The sequence below is a fragment of the Agelaius phoeniceus genome, chromosome 35, assembly GCF_051311805.1.
Source record: "Agelaius phoeniceus isolate bAgePho1 chromosome 35, bAgePho1.hap1, whole genome shotgun sequence".
Classification (NCBI taxonomy): Eukaryota; Metazoa; Chordata; class Aves; order Passeriformes; family Icteridae; genus Agelaius; species Agelaius phoeniceus.
The window spans coordinates 115280-135795 of NC_135299.1; the positions used below are offsets into that span (position 1 = coordinate 115280).

General features: G+C 45.9%; 1 protein-coding gene across 50 annotated transcripts in view; it reads right to left on the reverse strand.

Annotated features, from left to right (window-relative positions):
* SCN8A (sodium voltage-gated channel alpha subunit 8) overlaps nucleotides 1-20516 on the reverse strand; it is a 58372-nt gene that overhangs the window by 16583 nt on the left and 21273 nt on the right. For 49 of the 50 annotated variants that reach the window (XR_013185862.1, XR_013185877.1, XR_013185873.1 and 46 more), the window contains exons 6-20: nucleotides 20371-20462; nucleotides 16327-16548; nucleotides 15910-15973; nucleotides 15202-15343; nucleotides 14359-14565; nucleotides 13797-14084; nucleotides 12248-12607; nucleotides 11372-11507; nucleotides 9430-9668; nucleotides 9081-9254; nucleotides 8034-8390; nucleotides 6550-7020; nucleotides 5444-5561; nucleotides 4127-4281; nucleotides 3278-3451 (exon numbers count right to left, since the gene is read on the reverse strand). Coding sequence is in view for 2 of the 50 variants with exons in the window: in XM_077192663.1 (XP_077048778.1) it covers nucleotides 3278-3451; nucleotides 4127-4281; nucleotides 5444-5561; nucleotides 6550-7020; nucleotides 8034-8390; nucleotides 9081-9254; nucleotides 9430-9668; nucleotides 11372-11507; nucleotides 12248-12607; nucleotides 13797-14084; nucleotides 14359-14565; nucleotides 15202-15343; nucleotides 15910-15973; nucleotides 16327-16548; nucleotides 20371-20462 (3199 nt within the window). In the remaining 48 variants the exon portion in view is untranslated. Of the gene's footprint in view, nucleotides 1-3277; nucleotides 3452-4126; nucleotides 4282-5443; nucleotides 5562-6549; nucleotides 7021-8033; nucleotides 8391-9080; nucleotides 9255-9429; nucleotides 9669-11371; nucleotides 11508-12247; nucleotides 12608-13796; nucleotides 14085-14358; nucleotides 14566-15201; nucleotides 15344-15909; nucleotides 15974-16326; nucleotides 16549-20141; nucleotides 20234-20370; nucleotides 20463-20516 lie in introns of all 50 variants that reach the window. The other variant, XM_077192664.1, reaches the window with a different exon arrangement.

Here is a 20516-nt window from a genome sequence, read left to right on the forward strand (position 1 = left end):
CCTGTTTTCCTCCCATTTTTCCCAATCCCAGCTCCATCTTCCCTCATCCCAATCCTGTTTTGTCCCATTTCCCTGCGTCCCATCCCAAATTTCCCCTGGTTTTCCCCAAATCTCAACCTCATCAGCCACAGGAGTGTGCAGTGAAGGACTGGGATGTACTGGGTTATACTGGCTGACCTGTTGAGCAGCCTGGAGTCGGATTTAGGCTCTAAATCTGAATTTTCAGAGATCCTTAAACCCACCAAGTCCAGACACAACTCGGCCACGTGTAAACAGTGACAGACACAGCACAGCAGCTGCCACTATTCCCATTCTTTGCTACCATTTTCCCTATTTTTTGCTACCATTTTTTCCCATTTTTCTCTACCATCACACTTCAGACAGATAAAAAAGAGACGTAAACCTTTTTTAAGGAAAAAAAAAAAAAGAAAAAAAAAAAGACATCCATGTACAGCAACAAACAAAAGAACACAGGAGCTCCTCCTGGACCAGCTGGGGTTTCAGGTGAATTCTCAGAATAGGACACTTCCTATGTATTATTTTTTTATGGAAGAGATATTAGAATAATAATTAGAATTAATAGAATCAATTAGAAGGATGATTCTTATTCCACACTTATTTCTGGGAAATATCAAATCTGAGTTTTAAATGCATAAATGTGTGGGAAAATTGATATTTTATCTTTTTTTTGGGCATGTGGCTGATGTGCTTTTTCCATCTTCTTAAGGGTTTCCCCAGAGGACTTGGAATGAGATGATTTTAAGGTTCCTTCCAACTCAAAACATCCCAGGATTCTATGGTATCTTCCCCAAAAGTAAGTGGCCACAATAGATTGGTTTTTCCACCCCATTTTAAAATTTTTACTGCTTTGAACCATGCCAGGGGTGTCCCAAAGGTTCCAACAAAGCTTTTGTGAGGCAAAATCAGCTCAGCCAGGCCAGGGCAATCCTGGTATGTTAAAATCCTAAATATGAATATAATTAAATATAAAAATTCAATGGTTTTGGAGATGTGGTGTGTTTAAATAACGCTGTAAATGTAACACTGGAAGTGTCCCATCCCTGGAAGTGCCCAAGGCCAGGTGGGACAGGAATGGTTAAAGGTGTCCCTGAGTTTAGGGTCCCTTCCAGCCCAAACCATCGCTTGAACAAAGAATTCTCACTCTCAAGAGATTTTTCCCCTCAGGGTAACACCTTACTCCCGAGCAGGACTCTAAGACCATGCCAGAAAAAGGCTGTTTGAGCTCTTAATAAAGAATCTTTGAGGATTATTCCCTGAGGACATTCCAACAGAAGACACAGCAGGCACCGAGGTCGGACAAAGGGAATCCCAGATTGACTGAAAAGCAGAATCCTTCATTATTACCCAGAAAAAGTCTTCACAAACACACCCGGGAAGCTTTGGGGATGAGGAGGAGGGGAATTGGACAATGCTATAGCAACCTGCAAAATAACATCCAAGAGTGTTGTTAGGATGCAAAGGCTCATTCCCTGCTGCCCTGCCTCGCTCCAGCCCCTTCCACGACACGCCACAAAATTTGGGGTTCAAAAAATGCGATTCAACAGATACGGGACACGAAGCATTGCTGAGGTTTTGTTGAGGGATGTTTTGGCACCTCAAAGTCACATTTCAGATTTTTAATTTTTTTTTTTTTTTTTTCTCCCCAGGGAAAATTGTGCAACTCTTCTGTCCACGGCATCAAGGGGAAACAGGAATTCTAAAATTCCTAAAGCCCTGGGAATTGCAAACCCTTCTGTATTTGTTCCCTCACTGTTCCCTTCCTGCCTGGAAAGCTCCTGATCTTTACTCCACTCCCAGACACATGGGAAGGAAATGAAACTTGTACCACACCTGCCCATTAAACTGCAATTAAATCGGAATTAAACTGGGATTAAATTGGAATTAAACTGGAATTAAATTGGAATTAAACTGGAATTAAACTTGTACTTTATCTTCAGGCAGCAAGACAGATCCAGAAAATAAATTTATTTATTCATTTATTTCAAAATTTAAATGTATTTATTTATTTATTTATTTAAAATTTATTTTCTGTCAGAAAATAAAACTTATAACACGCAGGTTGTGTCCAAGGAAAGGTGTTGAGGGGATCAGAGAGGATTAAAAAAAAAAAAAAAAAATTGAAATTTAAAATTTCAATTTTCCTACAGGAAGCAGAGTTTGAGTCACTTCTGCCCCTGAATTCCAAGCTTAGTTCCTTCCACCTACTCAGGAATATTTCCAGAGTGATAATGGTGCTGAACAGCAACTGAATCATACACAGAGTGTTCCAAAGGAGAAGCTTGGAAAAACTGGGAATTCTTTTTTAACATACTTGCTCTTGGGGCAGCCACTAGAGCCACTGAATCCCAGATGGATTTGCTCAAACACTTTAAGAGAATCCAAGCACTTGGGATTCTAAATTTCCTGGTTCTGAAATTTCCTATTGAATTACACCATTTTCTACCACTCTGGACAGCAGAAATTCCATTTATTTTAAATTCCATTTATTTTAAATTCCATTTATTTTAAATTCCTTTTATTTTAAATTCCATTCATTTTAAATTCCATTTATTTTAAATTCCATTTATTTTAAATTCCCTCGCTGTGCTTCAGAGCCAAATTTATTGCTAAAACTTCTCTCTATTGTCTTTTTTTCCCTCCTAATTCTACAATTTATTCACCTTTTTTTTTATTTCTAAGATTTATCCTCCCTCCCAAGACGTTCTGCAGGGGATTCCAGGGTGGATCTGTCCCTCACTCTCCACTACTCTGAGCTTTTTGTTTGATATCATCCTGCTCTTTCTTTCCTGTTTCTTTTGAACAGAAGATGGATAATGCTGAACCTGATTGTGCTCAATCAGCTCTCCAAGGATTGAGATTTTCACAAATCCAGTGTTCAGGAGTGGGGTGCTGGGATGGGGAGGTTCTGCTGCCCCATCACCCCCTCACCATTAACAGTGCAAGAAAATTATTACAGAGGGTGCAACTCCCAGGAACATCCCCAAGGAATTCCACATCTGCACAGCTTTCCCATGGTAACACCTCCAAACACAGCCAGGTCTCCTAAAAAATTCCATTTTCAGCACAGAAAAAAGAGCCAAGGGCTGGAAAATCTTCCTTGGTCCCTGCGGGGCAGAGATCCCACGGCTGCACTGAGAGCTGAAGGGCTCCTTCCTCGTTTTGGGAACTCACAGATGCTGGGGCTGTTAAATGTGGGACCCAGGTAGGATGTGAGGAGGAACCATCCCAAGCAGAAGGAAGAGGAGAGGATACATACAGCCACGATGAGGAAATCCAGCCAGCACCAGGCGTTGGTGAAGAACTTCACAAATCCATAGGCACACCACTTGAGCAGCATCTCCAGGATGAAAATGTAAGTGAAGACTTTGTCTGCATACTCCAGGATGGTCCGGATGGTTTTCCTCTGCTCGATGTAAATGTCCTCAAAAGCCTGGAAATAACCAGGTGCAAGTGTCATTAAATGGGATTTATTGCACAGCCCAGGAGCTTCAAATTACACTGAAGTGAGTTCAATGTACAGTTATAGATGAGCTAAATATATAGATTTTAAATATTTTTAAAATTAAATATTAAAAAATGAAGTATTAAATATATATATATTTTTATATATATATATAAACACATACACACTATATATAAATATATATAAATAGACAGATAGATATATGGATATAGATATAAAGATATAGATAAAGATATAGATTAAATACACATATTTTATTAATATATATATAAATCAAACATAGAAAATTGGTTTTGTTCCAGTCACAGCCTGGACTTTACGGTGTTGGAGAGCTTTTCCAACCTCAGCGATTCTGGGATTTTTTGTTTTTTCTGTGAAATCAGACATAGATACAGGCTGACTTTTCCCCAGATCCTCACATTTCTAGTCAAACTAGGATCAGAACCCAGATCTGAAGGCTTTGTTCTTAATTTAAACTAAACAAAAATCACTAATAAAAGCTTGTCTTGTTTTCCAGGTAGGGATTTCCAAGATTTGCTTTTTCCCAAAATTTCCTGTACACCATCAGGTGTCCCCAAGCCCAACCCCTCTGAACTGCTGGGGTTTTGCTTTGGTTTTTTGGTTTTTTTTAATTTTACTCACCAGAGCCCCACTGCTCAGGAGGATCATGAAGATGATGAAAGTCTCAAACCAATTGTGCTCCACAATTAGGAAACAAGTTTTCCTCAAGGTCCACCACGACTTTCCCAGCCCCTCCTCAATATTGACCTGACAACACTTGCAGCGCTGCATGCAACCTGGAACAGGGACAGGGCACAGTTTCACTCAGGAAACACAAGATTTATGGTAAAAACATTAAATTCTCACTGTCTAGAAGCAGCTTTGATGTCACCAATATGAACCATGCTGAGCGAGTTTAAATTTTTGCGTTCTTGAGGATTTTAGGGTTGTTTTGCCACTTCTGTGCCTGGCCACCAGAACTGACATCAATTTGGGAACAGATCAGCTCGTTCTGTTTGGTGAGGTCCATGTTCTTGAGGAGACAAATGGAAAACTTGCTGATAAAATAACCTTGAACCATTTAAAGCATTTTTGCCTTGGGAATTCCTGTAACGGATCGGCTCTCGACAGACATCGAGGCCAATTACAGGAAAGGAAAGGAAAAGTACTCAGTATCTGAGAACTCGAGGCATCAGCTGCACAAAAATCATCTTGTTCCACTATAGGTCATCTCTGACTCTTTAGAAATTCCCCCTCTGAGGGTGGGCAGGCCCTGGCACAGGTGCCCAGAGCAGCTGTGGGTGCCCCTGGATCCCTGGAAGCAGCCAAGGCCAGGCTGGATGGGGCTTGGGGCAATCTGGGATGGTGGGAGATGTCCCTGCCATGGCAGGGGGTAAATCTGGATAAGTTTAAGGTCCCTTCCCACACAAACTACTGAATGATTTGTGGTCTACATCATAGCGGTGGCAGCTGCATCTCTGAGAGCTTCACTTTGCAAATTCCCCTCAATCAGTGCACCAGCATCCAAGAAGGGCCTCGAGATAAGCTGAGGGCCAGCCCTGATCCAGGCTTGTGGAAGAGGTTTCACAGCAGTGTCTGAGAGCCAGAGAGAATTTGATAAGAGGATCCGTGTTTAGCCCTGGAAGAATTTCCTACCAAGGTCACTGACGTAGAAACTGAGAAAGAAAAGGATAAATAAGAGAAACCTGCAATTATTCCAATGAGCACTTTGTTTGTCTCTCATGACCAATGAGCAAAGCGCAAACTTATGAGTATTGTGAGAGTGTACAAAAAGCACACATGCTATAACAAAAACAGTTTGGAACCTTCTGAAAATGGATTTTTTGCTTTGTTTTGTCTCTGCCTCAGCTGTGACACAGGCCGACCTAGCCCTGAGGGGAGCCCACCCAGACTGCTCCCCAGAACATCCCAGAGCCTCCTCCTTGCCCCCCTTCTCACCCTCTGTGAAACAGGCATCAGGGTCCAGGTACTCCTCCGGAGCCTCCACGGGCACTTCCTCCACCTCGGGCTTTATGTCGATGGTGCTGCCCTCAGAGGAGCTGCTCTCGTCGAGTTTCTGCAGCACAAAACCCCAGCTCAACCAACACCAAACATCAGCCCCAAAAAGCACCAAACTTCACGAGGACTCAGCCGTTTGTTCACCACGTTTGCTGCCATGGAAGTTGTTTCCTCACTTCAGTCACTGAGATCCTGACCCAGCTTATGTCTGATGTTAACAGGACAGGCAGGATTAAATATTTACATTATGAAAGGTGTCCCTGACCATGGAGGGGCTTGGAACTAGATTATTTTTAAGTTCCTTTCAACTCAAGCAATTCTATTATTACACATAATTTACTATGATAATATATTTTTAATTTATATATATATATATATATATATATATATATATATAGTATTTTTACATTGCATTTTATGATTATACATATATTTTATTTATTTTCTATTTTATTTTACTATGATTATATGTCTTTTACTATAACTATGGTAAATATGTATAGTATATATTTAGAATATATAAATATACACTAAATATAAAATTAAATACAAACATATTTAGTATATATAAATATATAGGATACATAAATATATAGTATACATCAATATATAGCATATATATAGTATATATAAATATATAGTATTTATGCTATACTATTTATATATATTTATTATTATATATTATATATTATTTATTAATATTTATATTATACTGTTTATATATTTTATATATAATATATACTATATATAGTCTATATATTTATATAACAATTCTATGATTGCATACATTTATTTTATATATATTTTTATTATATAAGTATTTGTGCCTTTCTACAGAGCTACTAGCACAAGAAATTCCATTTTGAGTGCAAAGACAACGTCCCAACACAAACAAAAGCTGAGTGCTGGAACCACCCAGCTCTCCCCGGCCCTCCCAGTGGGCTGAACGCCCCGAGTGAGTTTGGAGCCCTCCAAACCAACACCCCAAGTGAGTTTGGAGCCCTCTCTCCCAACACCCCAAGTGAGTTTGGAGGCCTCTCTCCCACCTCTTTGCTGCCATCAGGATCCGTGTCGCTGCTGAAATCCTCCGTGTTGAGGTTCTCGAAGTCGGACTCGCCCACGGCGATGGGGACGCGCACGGTGAGGTTGGGGTTGTTGATGAAGGACATGTGGTCCTCGTCGATGATGTATTTCTCCACGCTGCTCCCGATGCCGCTGGTGGTGCCGTTGCCGTTCTTGAGGAAGTCGATGTCGCGGTTGATGTCGGCCCCGGTGTGGTTGGCGATGCAGTTCACCTTCTTGTCGTACAGCTCATCCAAGGGCTTCACCTCGTCGGCCTCTCTCTGCTTGAAGTGGGCCTGCATGAACTCCCTGACCTTGGCCTTGGTCCAGGCAATGCCCTTCTTGATGCGGATCACCGAGATCTGCAGGTTGTTCATCTCCCCGTCGTCGTCCGTGGCTGCCAGGTTGTCTGCGCTGAAGGAGCTCAGCAGCAAGGCCAAGAACAGGTTCAGCACCTGAAAGGGAAGAGCTGATGCTGCACTGACACACAAAGGGGGGGTTCCCAAAGCTGAGCAGGGCTCCCAGCACCCGTGCCCTGCTGATGCTGCAGAGCTGTCTCCAAACATCAGCTCTGGTGGCCCACAAGCTCATCCAGGTGCCCAGGTATGACCTCCTGATGCTGCAAAAAGTTCCCTGAGCAGGGACCCTGGTGCAGCTCTGAGGAGTCCCAGGGGTCCCTGGATGGAGCCCCTTGCAGGATCTGGACTGCAGATGACAGAGAGGGATTTAATCCTCACGGGATTTAAATTCAGCCTTACTGACTTAGTCCCATCTCTGCCCCAAAGAAAATGGGGAAAATCTTGGCATTTTGAGTGATCACTCCCAGTTCTACTTCCTCACCCACATTTAGTGACCATCCCCAAGGCTTATTTTATCAAAACCCTTTGGCAAGACAGGACCTCTCAGAGAGAGCTCACAACTACTTTGAAGAATTGCAACTGTTCATGTGACTTCATTCTTGCTCACATTTTCCTCCACAGACTTTTCTTCATGAAATTTAAGGCCAGAAGGAAGCATCATGATCTAGTCCAACCTCCCACACAACAGGCCGTGCAGTTTCACAGCCCATTCCTGCACACAACAGCACCTCATGACTGAGCAGTGGGCAGGTTTTAGAAGAAACCTCCATTCCTCATTTTAACGCTTCAGGACCTTCTCCTGTGCACCAAATTATTTTGTTTTCTGGCAATTAAAATGCCAGGTTTTGCTTCTTTTAGCTTCTTTTCCTCCTTCAGCTTTTCTTGCAAAATGCTTCATTTACAGGTGACTGTTTATGGTCCTCATCAAGCAAAAAATATCTTTAACATTGTGCTACCAAAATCTACTGATTGATAGATCAAAGGCCAAGAGGGACCTGCACAGGGCAGGAACAGACTCACAAACCATCACTCCCTCATCCTGGGCGTCTCCCCAAGTCCTACCCCATCCAGAGGCAACCAAGAAAGCCCACCAGTAACCATTTACTGACCACTAAATTTCCGATGACCATGACCATCATGAAGACAATCAAGCACATGGCCTGTCCTGCCACTTCCATACAATCCCACATGGTCTCAATCCACTCCCCACACAACACACGGAAGACAATAAGGAAGGAGTGGAAGAAATCGTGCATGTGCCAGCGGGGTAGCTCACAGTCCGGATTGATCTTGCAGACACACTCCTTGTAGCTTTTGCCAAAGAGCTGCATTCCCACCACGGCAAAGATGAACACGATGATGGCCAGCACCAAGGTCAAATTCCCCAAGGCACCCACTGAGTTACCAATGATTTTTATCAGCATGTTCAGAGTGGGCCAGGACTTGGCCAGTTTGAAGACTCTCAGCTACAAAAGAAACAACAAAACAAACAAATCTTAAGCAAAGAGGAAAATAAAGCAGAACTTCCTAAACGACAACCATCTTGTGTTTCACATAAAGGTGAGTCCATGCTTCTGCTGCTGAGGTTACAGGGAGCAGAGAATGCTTAACCCTTCTGGAAAGTTGGGCTTGAGTATTTTGTACTTTTGTAATCAGATGTTCCCCACACACTGATCTCCCTTCCCAAAGGAAAAGTCACCCTTCCCTGCCCAAATGCAACAAGCTGCTGCTCAGATTTCATAAAGAGCATTCCTGAAGAAAGAAGAGACCATAAAAAATGGCACCACTCAATCTCTCTCCTCCCCAAACCCAGAAAAAAGTGATCTTCCCTTGTTCTATGTAAAAGGGAAGATTCCTTATGTGAGGGGAACAGCTGGAACTGTATCAGGGAAGGGATAGGTTGGATATTGGGAAAAGGTTCTTCCCCTGGTTGGGCACTGAGCAGGGTCCCCAGGGAATGGTCACTGCCACAGCTCAAAGGACGTTTGGACAACACTCCCAGGGATGCCCAGGGTGGGATTGCTGGGGTGTCTGTGCAGGGCCAGGAGCTGCACTGCATGATCCCTGTGAGTCCCTTCCAACTGAGAACACTCCATGATTCTGTGATTCTAAGCTCCATGAAAATAACATTGAAAAAGAGCTGGAATTTGGAATACCAATCGGAAAGATCGCAGCACGGAAAGTCCCTCCACATCTGCCAGACTCAGCTCCATTAAACTCAGGGAGACGATAAACCCATCAAAGATGTTCCAGCCTTCTTGAAAATAATAGTATGGATCCATTGCAATGAGCTTCAGGAACATTTCTGCTGTGAAAATCCCAGTGAAAACCTGGAGTGGGGAGGAGAGACAGGCAAAGAACACACAAAGAGTCATTTTTAACTTATTTTCAGACCTTCAGGCTAAGCCTCGACAATGCAACTGATTCAAAGTCCAAGCCCACATCAACACTCCAGGCATCCCAGCAGGAGCAGACCTGTGGGGAGTATTTAGCAGATTTCCTCACCAGATTTCCTACAGAGAGCACGTGCTCGAACTCGGGGGTCATGGGGTGGTGCTCCATGGCCATGAACAACGTGTTCAGCACGATGCAGATGGTGATGGCCAAGTCAACAAAAGGATCCATGACAATTAAGTTCACAATCTCCTTCAGCTTCATCCAGTATGGGTGGCATTCCCAGATCAGGAAGGTATTGGCAAATTTGTACCAGCAAGGGGGACACTTCCTCTGGGACTCTTCCAGCTCTGCAGGTACAAAACAAAACAGAGTTCAGGCTTTATCTCTGAGGCCAAAGAATTACAAAACTGTGAACTTTGTGGAAACGGCCATGGAGGTGACACGAGAGAAGAGCTGGGTCGAGTTTGTGGGCAGGCTGGACATCAGGGAGAAATTCTTCATGGAAAGGGTGGTCAGGGAGGGTTGGAGTGCCCAGCCCTGGGCGTGCCTGTGGAAGGACAGGATGTGGCACTCAGTGCTCTGGGCTGGGTGACAGGGGGGGCACTGGTCACAAGTCAGACCCAACGACCTTGGAGCTCTTTTCCAACCTCAAGGATTCTTGGCTTCTGGGATTTCATGATTTTACTGAGCTCCACGACTTTTCCTCTGTCCCTACACAACACCTGCACCAGGTCACCAAACCCGCAGCTCTAACCCTGTGCTTCAGCCCCATCAGGATGATTCAATGCAAATTATCCCAAATGAAGGGTTATATTTAACTCAGAACTGATCAAGGTAAAGCAGTTAAAACCAAAGTTACAGATTCCAAACTGCCTTTGCTGCCAGTTTTTAAATAACTGAGATGAATTCTGTGCTGAACACAGACACGGTCTAAAAGAGGAAAGAGGTGACATAATGCTGCAAAGGATTTTCAACAGGAATAACCTGATTAAGACTAACTACATCCATTTACAGAAATCAAACACAGAAATGCTGTGTTCATTGATTTTTTTCTTTTTTTTTTTTACATTGGCTTATATCAAGTGCTTAAGGAAAAAAATACAAACGAGGAGTTGCCCCCATTTGTTGACTTGCTGGTTCCAGTCAGGCCATGCAGCTGTGCACCCTCACCTTTTATTTTTGATGGGAAGGGAAGGGACCACTGTGCTCTCCTTCCCATTGGTTCTCTGGTTGCTTAGTATTTAGTTGCCTTGGAATTTCTGAAGTTAAAAAGAGGCCCGTGGCACTGGAGCCCGTAGGCGTTTGCGCAGGAGGGGAGCGGCAGCAAAACCCTGCTCTGTTTCTAAGTATATTTAGTTTTCCTACGATTTTATTGCAGGAGACAGCAGGAATTTGAGATCATCAACCGCATGTGGCTGCTGTTCATGAATTCTTGCTGGCTCCTGCATGACATACTGGGAAATCTCATCTCCATGTGCTGTCCATTCCAGAATTCCCACCAGCCAACAGCCCCTTTCTCTTCTGACAGCTGTCACATTGCAGCTCCCAGTGCAGCTCCAAGCCTCCTCTCCCACGGCCTGGAGCAAAGATCTCCACACTGCATTCTCTTCATTGTAAAGTACAACTCTTTTGTTGCCTTTACCTCCATCTCTGTGCAATTTGGATGCCAAAACTAAGTAAAATAAAGTCTAATAAATGTTTCTTTACTAATAAAGACCCAAAAGAAGCAGATTTAGGCAAAACCATGCATGGATACGTACTGCTCTAAAGCAGGGGGAGCTGAATTCCACTAGACCAGGTTGCTCCAAGCCTTGCCCAACCTGACCCTGGACACTTCCAGGAATGGGGCAATTTCTCTGGGCAACCCCACCCTCACAGGGAAGAATTCTGTCCCAGTATCCCATCCATCCCAGCTCTCTGCCAGTGGGAAGCCATTCCCTGTGTCCTGTCCCTCCAGCCTTTTCTCCAAAGTCTGTCTCCAACTCTCTTGGAGCCCCTTTAGGCACTGGAAAGGGCTCAAGGGTCCTTCTAATCCCTAAATCACACCTACCCTCAACAAGGGTGTTGGTCAACCCGGTCATGACACTGTTGGTCCGATCCTTCCTTCCATAGGATGCATTCACCTGATCCATCGAGACCAAGAGGGACCCACCAGGCTTCTTCCTAATTTCAATCTCAGTGGTACCCTGAAAAATTCAGATGATGATTAATACAGACTCGAGTCTTCTCTCTTACCCACTCTCAGCCCAGAAATGCAGCACTCAGTCTGCATTTCCATATTCTGTATTTTCTATATTCTGTGCATCCCTCTGTCCTTCCCACCTTCCTACAATATGCAAGTGGTCCAACCAAAACTCCAGCCCTTTTTTCTGTTGGACCAGTGCTCTTCAGCCTTAGACAAATTACGGAGACTGCATTTTAGAGAAGGTGTCTAATTACATACGATGTCATTAATTCTCTGTACTAGAACCAAACAGATGGGCGTGCTGGCCAGACCACATTGGTCAGAACATGCTGGTCAGACCATACTGGCCAGACCATGCTGGTCAGACCAGACCATGCTCGTTTGACCACACTAGTCAGACCATGCTGGTCAGATCACACTGGACAGACCATACTGACTAGACCATGCTGGTCAGACCAGATCATGCTCATCTGACCATGCTCCTTTGACCACACTGGTCAGACCATGCTCAGCAGACCATGCTCATCTGACCAGACCATGTTGACCAGACCATGCTGGTCAGACCATGCTCGTTTGACCACACTGGTCAGACCATGCTGAGCAGATCATGCTGGTCATACCAGACCATGCTCATCTGACCATGGTGGTTGGACCATGCTCATCTGACCAGACCATGCTGCCCAGACCATGCTGACCAGCCCATGCTGCTCAGACCATGCTGACCAGACCACCCCACGCTACCTCGGGCAGGATGCGGCCCCCAGGCATGCTGGAGGGCGGCCCCCCGATGAGGGACACGACGCCGTTGCAGTCCACGGTGCTGTTCCTCTTGATGCTGCGGCGCAGCGTGGGGAAGATGCGCGAGGAGCGGCTGCCCTGGCTGTAGCCGCTGTAGCCGCTGTAGCTGCTGCGCCGGTCGCGGCCGCGGATGGGGATGAAGAGCGAGTCCCTCCTGCCCTCGCTCTCCTCCACCGTGCTGTGCTCGTCGTCGGCAAACTCGTTCTCCGAGCCCGGGTCGCGGAAACGCCCCTTGTAGCTGAAGATGCTGCTCTTGCTGTTGTGGCGGGAGAGGAAAGGGGAGCCCGGGATGCTGAGGAGAGACTGGCGGAGGAAGAGGAGGGCAGAGTGAGTGTTGCAGCTCTCTGGCCACACAGAGAAACAGACAACTCTCCCAGGAATCGTTCTGGGAAAGTCTGTGAGAAGATCAGAGGAAAGAATGAGAAACAAATCTTAACTTGCTGCACCTGGCGTTTGTGAACGTGAGGAATGTGTTATGGAGATTTGTTTACCAAAGGGTGGTTTCTTAATTAGGCAATGGTGATGGTGTTTTCGTTGGAGGACCAATTAGGTCCAGCTGTACTGTAACTGTCTATAAAAGTATGGGTTTCTTAAATAAAGGAAATAATCAGCCTTCTGTCATACACGGAGTCTATGTCAGTTATCAGCCAGCAGGAACCCCTTTGCCATGACACTGCAGTAAGGTGGAAAAATAATAAAGAAAGTCCTCTCAAAATCAGGCCTTCTCTGGCTGATTTTTGAAGTAATCTCTTCTTTCTTTTAGAAGTCATTTCTTCTAAGACAAGCGAGCATTTTACAGTTCCCATGTGAAAGCAGTCCTGCTGTGAGCAGTTTGTTAACAAAAACCAATCTATTCCTGGGTCAAAAACAACTGGCACCTGTATAAACTGTTTAGACAGAAACTACACTGTTGGACTTAACTCTACACTGTTAATCAGAAAAATGAAAATTATCTCTCACAAACAACCTTCCCTGCACGTACACAATCCATGCAGCATAACAACTTTTGCCCTTGGACACTTCCAGGAATGGAGCAGCCACAGCTTCTCTGAGCAACCTGTGCCAGGAGCTCCCCACCCTCACAGAGAGGGAATTTCTTCCCAGTACCCCATCCAGCCCTGTCCTCTGCACTGGGGAGCCACTGCCCCTTGTCCTGGCACTCCAGGTGCTTGTGAATGGTCCCTGTCCATCTGTTTCCCTCCCTCTCCAGGCCTGCACAACCATCACCCCTCACTCCTTGGCTGCACTGTCAGAGCTGCTCACTCCTGGCTGCTTGAGCTGTTTCAGTGGAGGAGTTACCTGGCTGGATTCCTCAGGAACAATTCCTGCCAGGGGAAATGTGTGTGAGAGTCATCAGCTTGGGCTCTGAGTGTTCTCCTGACCCGACAGAGCTCAGGACAGTGGGCAGAACCCTTGAGGTGCCAACAGGAATCTAATCCAGAATATTATCCTGACCTCAACCACAAACATTAGTGAAGGAACAGAAAAATACCTGGTTCATGATGGAAAACTTCCTTCCCAGCCTGTTATCTGGCAGCCTGAACGCCTTCCTCCTCATGCCATCCTCAGATTCTGACTTGAACACCTTCTCATTGTCACACTTCTCATCTCCTTCCGACAGCTCCTTGTCCTTCCGCTTCTTCCTCCTGTTCCGCCGCTCCTTGGCGCTCTTGGAACTGAGCTTGGAAATCTCGGAGGAGCTCCGGGACATCCTCCCCCCACCATCATCTTCCACAGCATCTTCAGACACCGTCCCTGCCGAGGTGACCATGGCAGCAGCCTGAGGGTGCAGGCAAGGGAAGGAAAAATAAATCACATCTTTCCACCACTGATGCTCCATTTGCTGCTTGAAGAGAGAATTTGGATTAATGCACCTGAGTAAAAGACTCTGGGGCAGGACTGAGAGGTTTATTCTCTCCTTGGAAGAAACTTGGCAGCCAGAATTTGTTAGAATTTTTATAGTCTGCTTGTGCAGGTAGTAAAATCAGCTTCTCTGGAAACCTGGGCCAGGGCCTCACCACCCTTACAGAGAGGAATTGGGTTTTTTTTCTCACCTGTGCTTCTTCCTGCTGCTTTTTCAATTGCTCCAACATGGCCTTGAATTCTGCCTCCTTCTGCTCTGCCTCCTCCAGGGTCGCCTGGTTCTGCTCCTCGTAGGCCATGGCCACCACAGCCAAAATCAGATTCACCAGGTAGAAGGATCCCACAAAGATCACCAGCACAAAGAAGATCATGTAGGTTTTTCCTGCCGCTCGTAAAGTCTGGAAGCGGAAGAGAATGGCAGAGGGATTAGAAAAGGGAAAGAAAAGCAACTTCAGGCTTCCCTGACATGAGATGCAAGAGCTGATCCCAAGTTTCTTGACCTGAATGTTTCTAAGAAAATCCAGCAGTGCTGAATATTCCAGAGCTCAGCATTTCCCCTGCACATTCCTTAGCCATGAACACAAAAGGTGACATCCACGCTCCTCACTTAAGGGAGCATCCAAACTGAAAAGAATTCAGAGGCACAGTGTGAAACTCAATGCTCAGACTCCCTTAAAACAAACCAAATCAAGAAAAAGCTGCTTCAGCAAGGTCCTCAAAGCACCCTCAGGTCAGGAGAAAACTCTGTGCCCTCCAAAGAGCCTGAGCACCCTCTGTGAGTAGAGCTGAATGCTCACAGCCTCCTGCAGCCAGGGCTAATGCTCCTCCCAAATTAATTCACAGCTCAGCTGGGCCCACCATCCCTTCTGGACTGACAATAATGTCCCCCTTCCTCCCCCCAAAAAACCTCACTGTGAAGCTTTACTTGCACTCTTTTGGAGAGAAGGAATAAAACAAAGCTTCTCACATTTCCCTTTCCTGTTTTGCCCCCAGATTCTCCCCGTGCACAACACCAAAGCGAAGTGTTTACTTACTAATTGATACAAGTTTTCCCAAAAGTCCTGAGTCATAAGGCGAAACAAAGCCAGAAAAGCCCAGCTGAAGGTGTCAAAGCTGGTGTAGCCGTAGTTGGGGTTCCGTCCTGCCTTCATGCACGTGTATCCCTCTGGGCATTGGCTGGGGAGGGACAACAGCCAGGTCAGGGCTCTCCCTGCCCACTCTCCCAACCAACAGCAGCTCTTCCCACGCCATTTAAGCTCAGCAGACAAGGGGACAGGATTGCAGGACAGCCCTGCTCCCCCTGTCCCACAGAAATGAGACGCTGCAAGGCGCAGCTTTGCACTGAGCCTGAGCCCAAGGCAGGAGCTTGGGCCAGGAGGGTCTCCAGAGCTGAATGTCGGGGTGGAAAACCAACAGCCCATGGCAAGTTCCCATTTCTGAGCCTCCATCCACCCTTCTCTGATGGGATTCAGAGGGAAATAATGCCACTGGCAACCATTGGTGGCCAAAGCTGCCTCCTGACACGGAAAGTGTCCCTTACATTGCAACAGCAATGGATTCAAAATTAGGTTAAGAAATTTGAAACCTGGTGAAGTAACACCAGAACCAACAGAGGAAGCAACAGGGAATATTCCAAAGGTTTTGCCAGCTTTAGGTAACATCGGGGATAACTGATTGTTAATGAAGCTGAAACTGATTGTTAATGAAGCTTAAACTGATTGTTAATGAAGCTCAACACTCACCCTGCATCTGAGCTGTTACCACAGAGCAAAGGGTCGGGGGCGCCAGGAATGATGTAAAAATTTGCTGAAGATGAAAAAGAAGAGGTTACATTCACACACATGTGGAGTTAGAGGATTCAAGAGAGTGTAACACTATGAAAACCTTCACTTAAAAGACCCCCAAAAGCACTGCTGAGAAATTTGTCAGTAAAAACATTTTTTGGACTAATTATTTAGCTAAAAGAGCACATGCAAACCCTTCTAAAGGATGAATTCAACTAGGAACACCTCAACAAGGTCAGATCCAAAAAAAAACCTGAAAAACTTCTGCACACAGGGATTTTACTGTGAAAACCACACGTAGCATGAGCCATGCTGGAACTCCTGCATCGAGCCAAGTCAGGAGGTTTTAGGGACCCTCAGTGTAGAAATACCTACACATATTGTTGGTGTATTCCTCCCAGTCGAAGCCCCTGGAGCCATTGTCCAGGAAGGTCTCGTTCACATTAATTGGCCAAATCACACACTTGTTCCTTAAATTGCCCATGAACAGCTGGAGCCCAATGAGGGCAAAGACACTGAGACAGAAAACTGTCAGGATCATCACATCCGACAGCTTCTTCACAGACTGGATCAGGGCGCCCACGATGGTCTTCAAGCCTGTGGAGAAGGAAACAAGACTGGAAATCACTCCTGTAGAAAGAAAACACACTGAAATCCCAGATGAATACAGTACCTTCGAGTGACTCTACTCTGGGAAAGGTTGTGGCTGTGAATGGTGGAGGTTCCTGGGAACGAGCGCGTGTGCTCGGGATTTCCAGCCAGTGCAACGCTGGGATGGAGGCAAGGACTGGGCAGAACCAACCAAAATCCCAAAGTTTGCCTCTGAGAGTGCCTGAGCCTCGCAGCAGGACTGCAGAACACGGGGAATCACTTCCCCCCCCACACAAGGTTTGTCAAATGAGGATCAAACTGGGATTTGCTGCCACGAGAATCCTCATGGGCACGTTGAGCTCGCTGGCACAGGCTGCAACAACTCACAGAGATCAAATACCCTGAACTCTCCACATCTTGGGTTTCTCCTGCTCAACTGAACCATCTCAGCACTTCCCTTCCTTTGCAGGAGCAGAATCTTCCCTTTCAGAGGTGGCTTTGGTTACAGCCAGGGCAGGGCTTCACCCACAGCATTGGTGCTTTGGGATTTACTGAGGCCCCGGGGATCATTAACAGGCTCAGGATCAAAAATAAGATATTCCAAAAGGAATCCTGCTGGTTCCCCACACCAGTCTGGTCCGTGAGAAGCAGAACTCGTGAGTGGGGAGAACTCAGAATTAATTTTTAGGTGACAGGTCTAAACTAACTAGAATTTTGGATGCAGAAACAACACTGAATTAGGCTCCTTTAGTCAGCCTTTCTGGTGTGAAGTAGGATGATTCTGTGGTTTATAAATGAGCAGTGAAGGGAGAAAAGAGAAATAAAATAAAAAAATCACTGCTGGATTTGGGGTCAGTCAGATCCAAGGTTTCAGCTGAGACCACATGAACATTTTGCAATAAACCCTGGAGCAGAAACCTTGGTCCCTTCCAACCTCCTCCTAAAAAAACCCTTGTAGACCAACAGAGGTTAGAACCATCCCAGGAACATAAAGCCTCCAAAACAAAACAGTTGCAGACACATTCCTTGTAAAGGAATTCTACTTTGAAGTGTCATTTACTCCCATCACCCAAACTCTCCATGGATTTTCCAACCCAGAGCAGGATTTTGCTGCTGTGGCAGACACATCACCCCCAGCACCTCTTGCCATGCTCACCCCACGGCTCTGCTCTGCACATGCACCCACGGGCACCAGCACCTGGGCTCCTGCTTTGGATGCTGCTCTCCCTCAGGTGTGCCAGGAGAGGTTTGGAACCAGGACAGGACTGGCAGCAGGAGAGACCCCAGTCCAAGGACTGGGAGCACTTCCACAAACACAACTCCAGCAACTTCCCCCTGCAGCCACCACCCCGTGCCCCGTGGGTCCAGGTTTCCCTGGATCCTGTGGAATGCAGCTGTGACCCACATGGCAATTATAAAATGCAAGAACTCAAGTGCCAATATGGAAAATTTCCTGAGACCAGCAGGGTTTCACACAGGTTTTCTACCAAAAAAAAGACCAAAGGGATATTTTGGTGGTTCAGTTCATGGGTGTCACAGTTTGCTCCTGTCACACAGATCCATAGAGAGCACGGAACTTTGTCCATGGCATGTCAAATTCTGGTGGTATTCCCCATTTTTATCTTGTCTCAAACACACCTTAATTCCAGTTATTGACAGAAGGTGTAGATGGCACTCAAAACACTAAAATGAGCTTCTCAGTAGCTCAGCAGAGTTAAAATTCCCATTCCATGTGCTGAAGCAGAAGGGAAGCCTCTTTAAATTTCAATATTGAGTGTATTCTAAAAATCACCTTTTCCTTGTGAAATGATAATGGTAAAACCCATAAAGAGCACTTTATGCTTTCATATTAAATAACCCAAAAGGCCAATTATTCAAATGCTTTACACTCCTCCTGCTGTCACAAAATGGAGGGGGCCGAGATTTGTGCTGCAGAAACACACCTGGACAACCCTCCCCCAAAAATGGATACAAAACCCTGAAGTTTTTGCCATTTCAGGTGTGTTCAGTGTCCCCGACACCCAAACAGGATCTCCTTGGCTGTGCGTGGCAAATTACCCCTTTTATTCAATGAAAATATGCAGCAAATTGTCCTTCTAATAAAAAATTACATCAAAAATGTGCTGAACTTAGCAGGGCTCAGCCCAACCCCTGCCATTTGAAATAAAACTCAGTAAGTTTTGAATTCTATGGAGAGAATGATCCAAAACGGAGCTGTTCTGCTCCCCTCCATGGGAACACAAGGCATGCTGTCACACAGCCAGCAACCAGCTCCTGAAAGCTGCATCATCTCCACATTGCTGGAACCAAGAAAGCAAAACACAGGCAAAACTGGTTTAACATCAGTGCTTCTCCTCTGAGCAAGGCAGAGCTCTCTGGAGCAGGCTGAGAGAACAACCACCCCTCAGGCCCACTCCTCACAGCAATTCCCAAAGGGCTTTTGCTCCTAAATATCACCAGACATGAAGGAAGGCTCAGTAGGAACATCACCCCAGCACGTTCTCAATGGGTGCAAGGAAAGCAGGTGCTGTGTAGGAGCATCACCACCATCACCATCATCACCATCATCACCATCATCATCATCATCATGCACAACAGGCAGGTCCAGCTGATGGGGTTGGCAGTCTGGGATGGGACAAAAGGGATGAGCCCCACAGCTCCACAGGCTGGTCCCTGGCAGCCTGAGCAAGAGCCAGCACTGCAGGATCGGGGAATGCATGAGGCAACAAAGCACAAACGAACTGAGTCCAAAACTATTGAGCAGTTGTTTCAGGTGTCCACCTTGAAACAGGCTTGAAACCAAAAAGCTGGAGATGTCTGAGTGCCTGTAGGACCTGGGCCTTGAGCTTGACCTCAGAATTAGGGGCACTTCTGAGGAACCATGTGCACAGAGCTTTTCTGTCCAGGAATTCAGGATCAGGAAGTGTTCCAGGCCAGGCTGGACAGAGCTGGGATTAAACTGGCCTAGTGGAAGGTGCTCCTGCCCATGGCAGGAGGTAGAACAGGATGAGCTTTAAGGTCCCTCCCAGCCCAAACCAGACTGGAATTCTGGGATTCTCAGCCCAAAATGTCTCCATGGTGTCCCACAGGAAGGGCCACTGGGACACCCAGCTGAGTCACAAGTCCAGAAGCAGCTTTGGGAAGGGTGGTCCTGACAAGTTCGGCTCTGGATGGCACAGGAAATGGGCAAAAAGGTTTTAATCTTAGTTGGTTTTGCTCTGTTGCTTTATAAAATTATTCCCAAAGCAACTCCAAAACCACTGGCAATAACAGGGCGAGTCCCTGAGCCAGAAACTGTTCAGCCTGAGGAGGAGCCTGATCCTTTTCCTCTGGAATGCAACTTTAAAGCCTGGCTTTAGTCTCAGAGATCAGTATGAAATGTGCATAAAAAGGGACAGAAAAATATGGAGTAACAGCCCGTTCATCCCAAAATTTGATGGCCCAGGAGCCTTGATTTCAAACTGCTTTGTTCCACAGACTGCAAATCCCATCCAAAGAATCCCAGCGCCATTTCTGAGGAATGAGCAGTGCAGGAGGGGAGGGGAGATACAGAGAGGAGACACACACAAGCCCAGCCTTTAATGCTGAATGGTTCTCACCTGGAATTACAGAGATAGTTTTCAAAGCTCGGAGAACTCTGAAAGTTCTCAATGCTGAGACATTCCCAAGGTCCACAAACTCTGTGACATATCTGCAATGAGGGAGGTCACACACAAAAAACACCATGACAATACACACACCAAAATAAAACAACAACTACAGACAAAGCAATACATCACTCACAGGGGCCTGTACCCGACAGCTAAACACCAACCGGGGCCGCCTTACCTGGAATTACAGAAATAGTTTTCAAAGCTCTCAGAACCCTGAAAGTGCGCAGAGCTGAAACATTGCCTAGGTTTACAAACTCTGTTATATACCTGCAGAATTAAACCAGAGTTAATGGCACCGTTGGGGTCACCTTCCTTCGCACA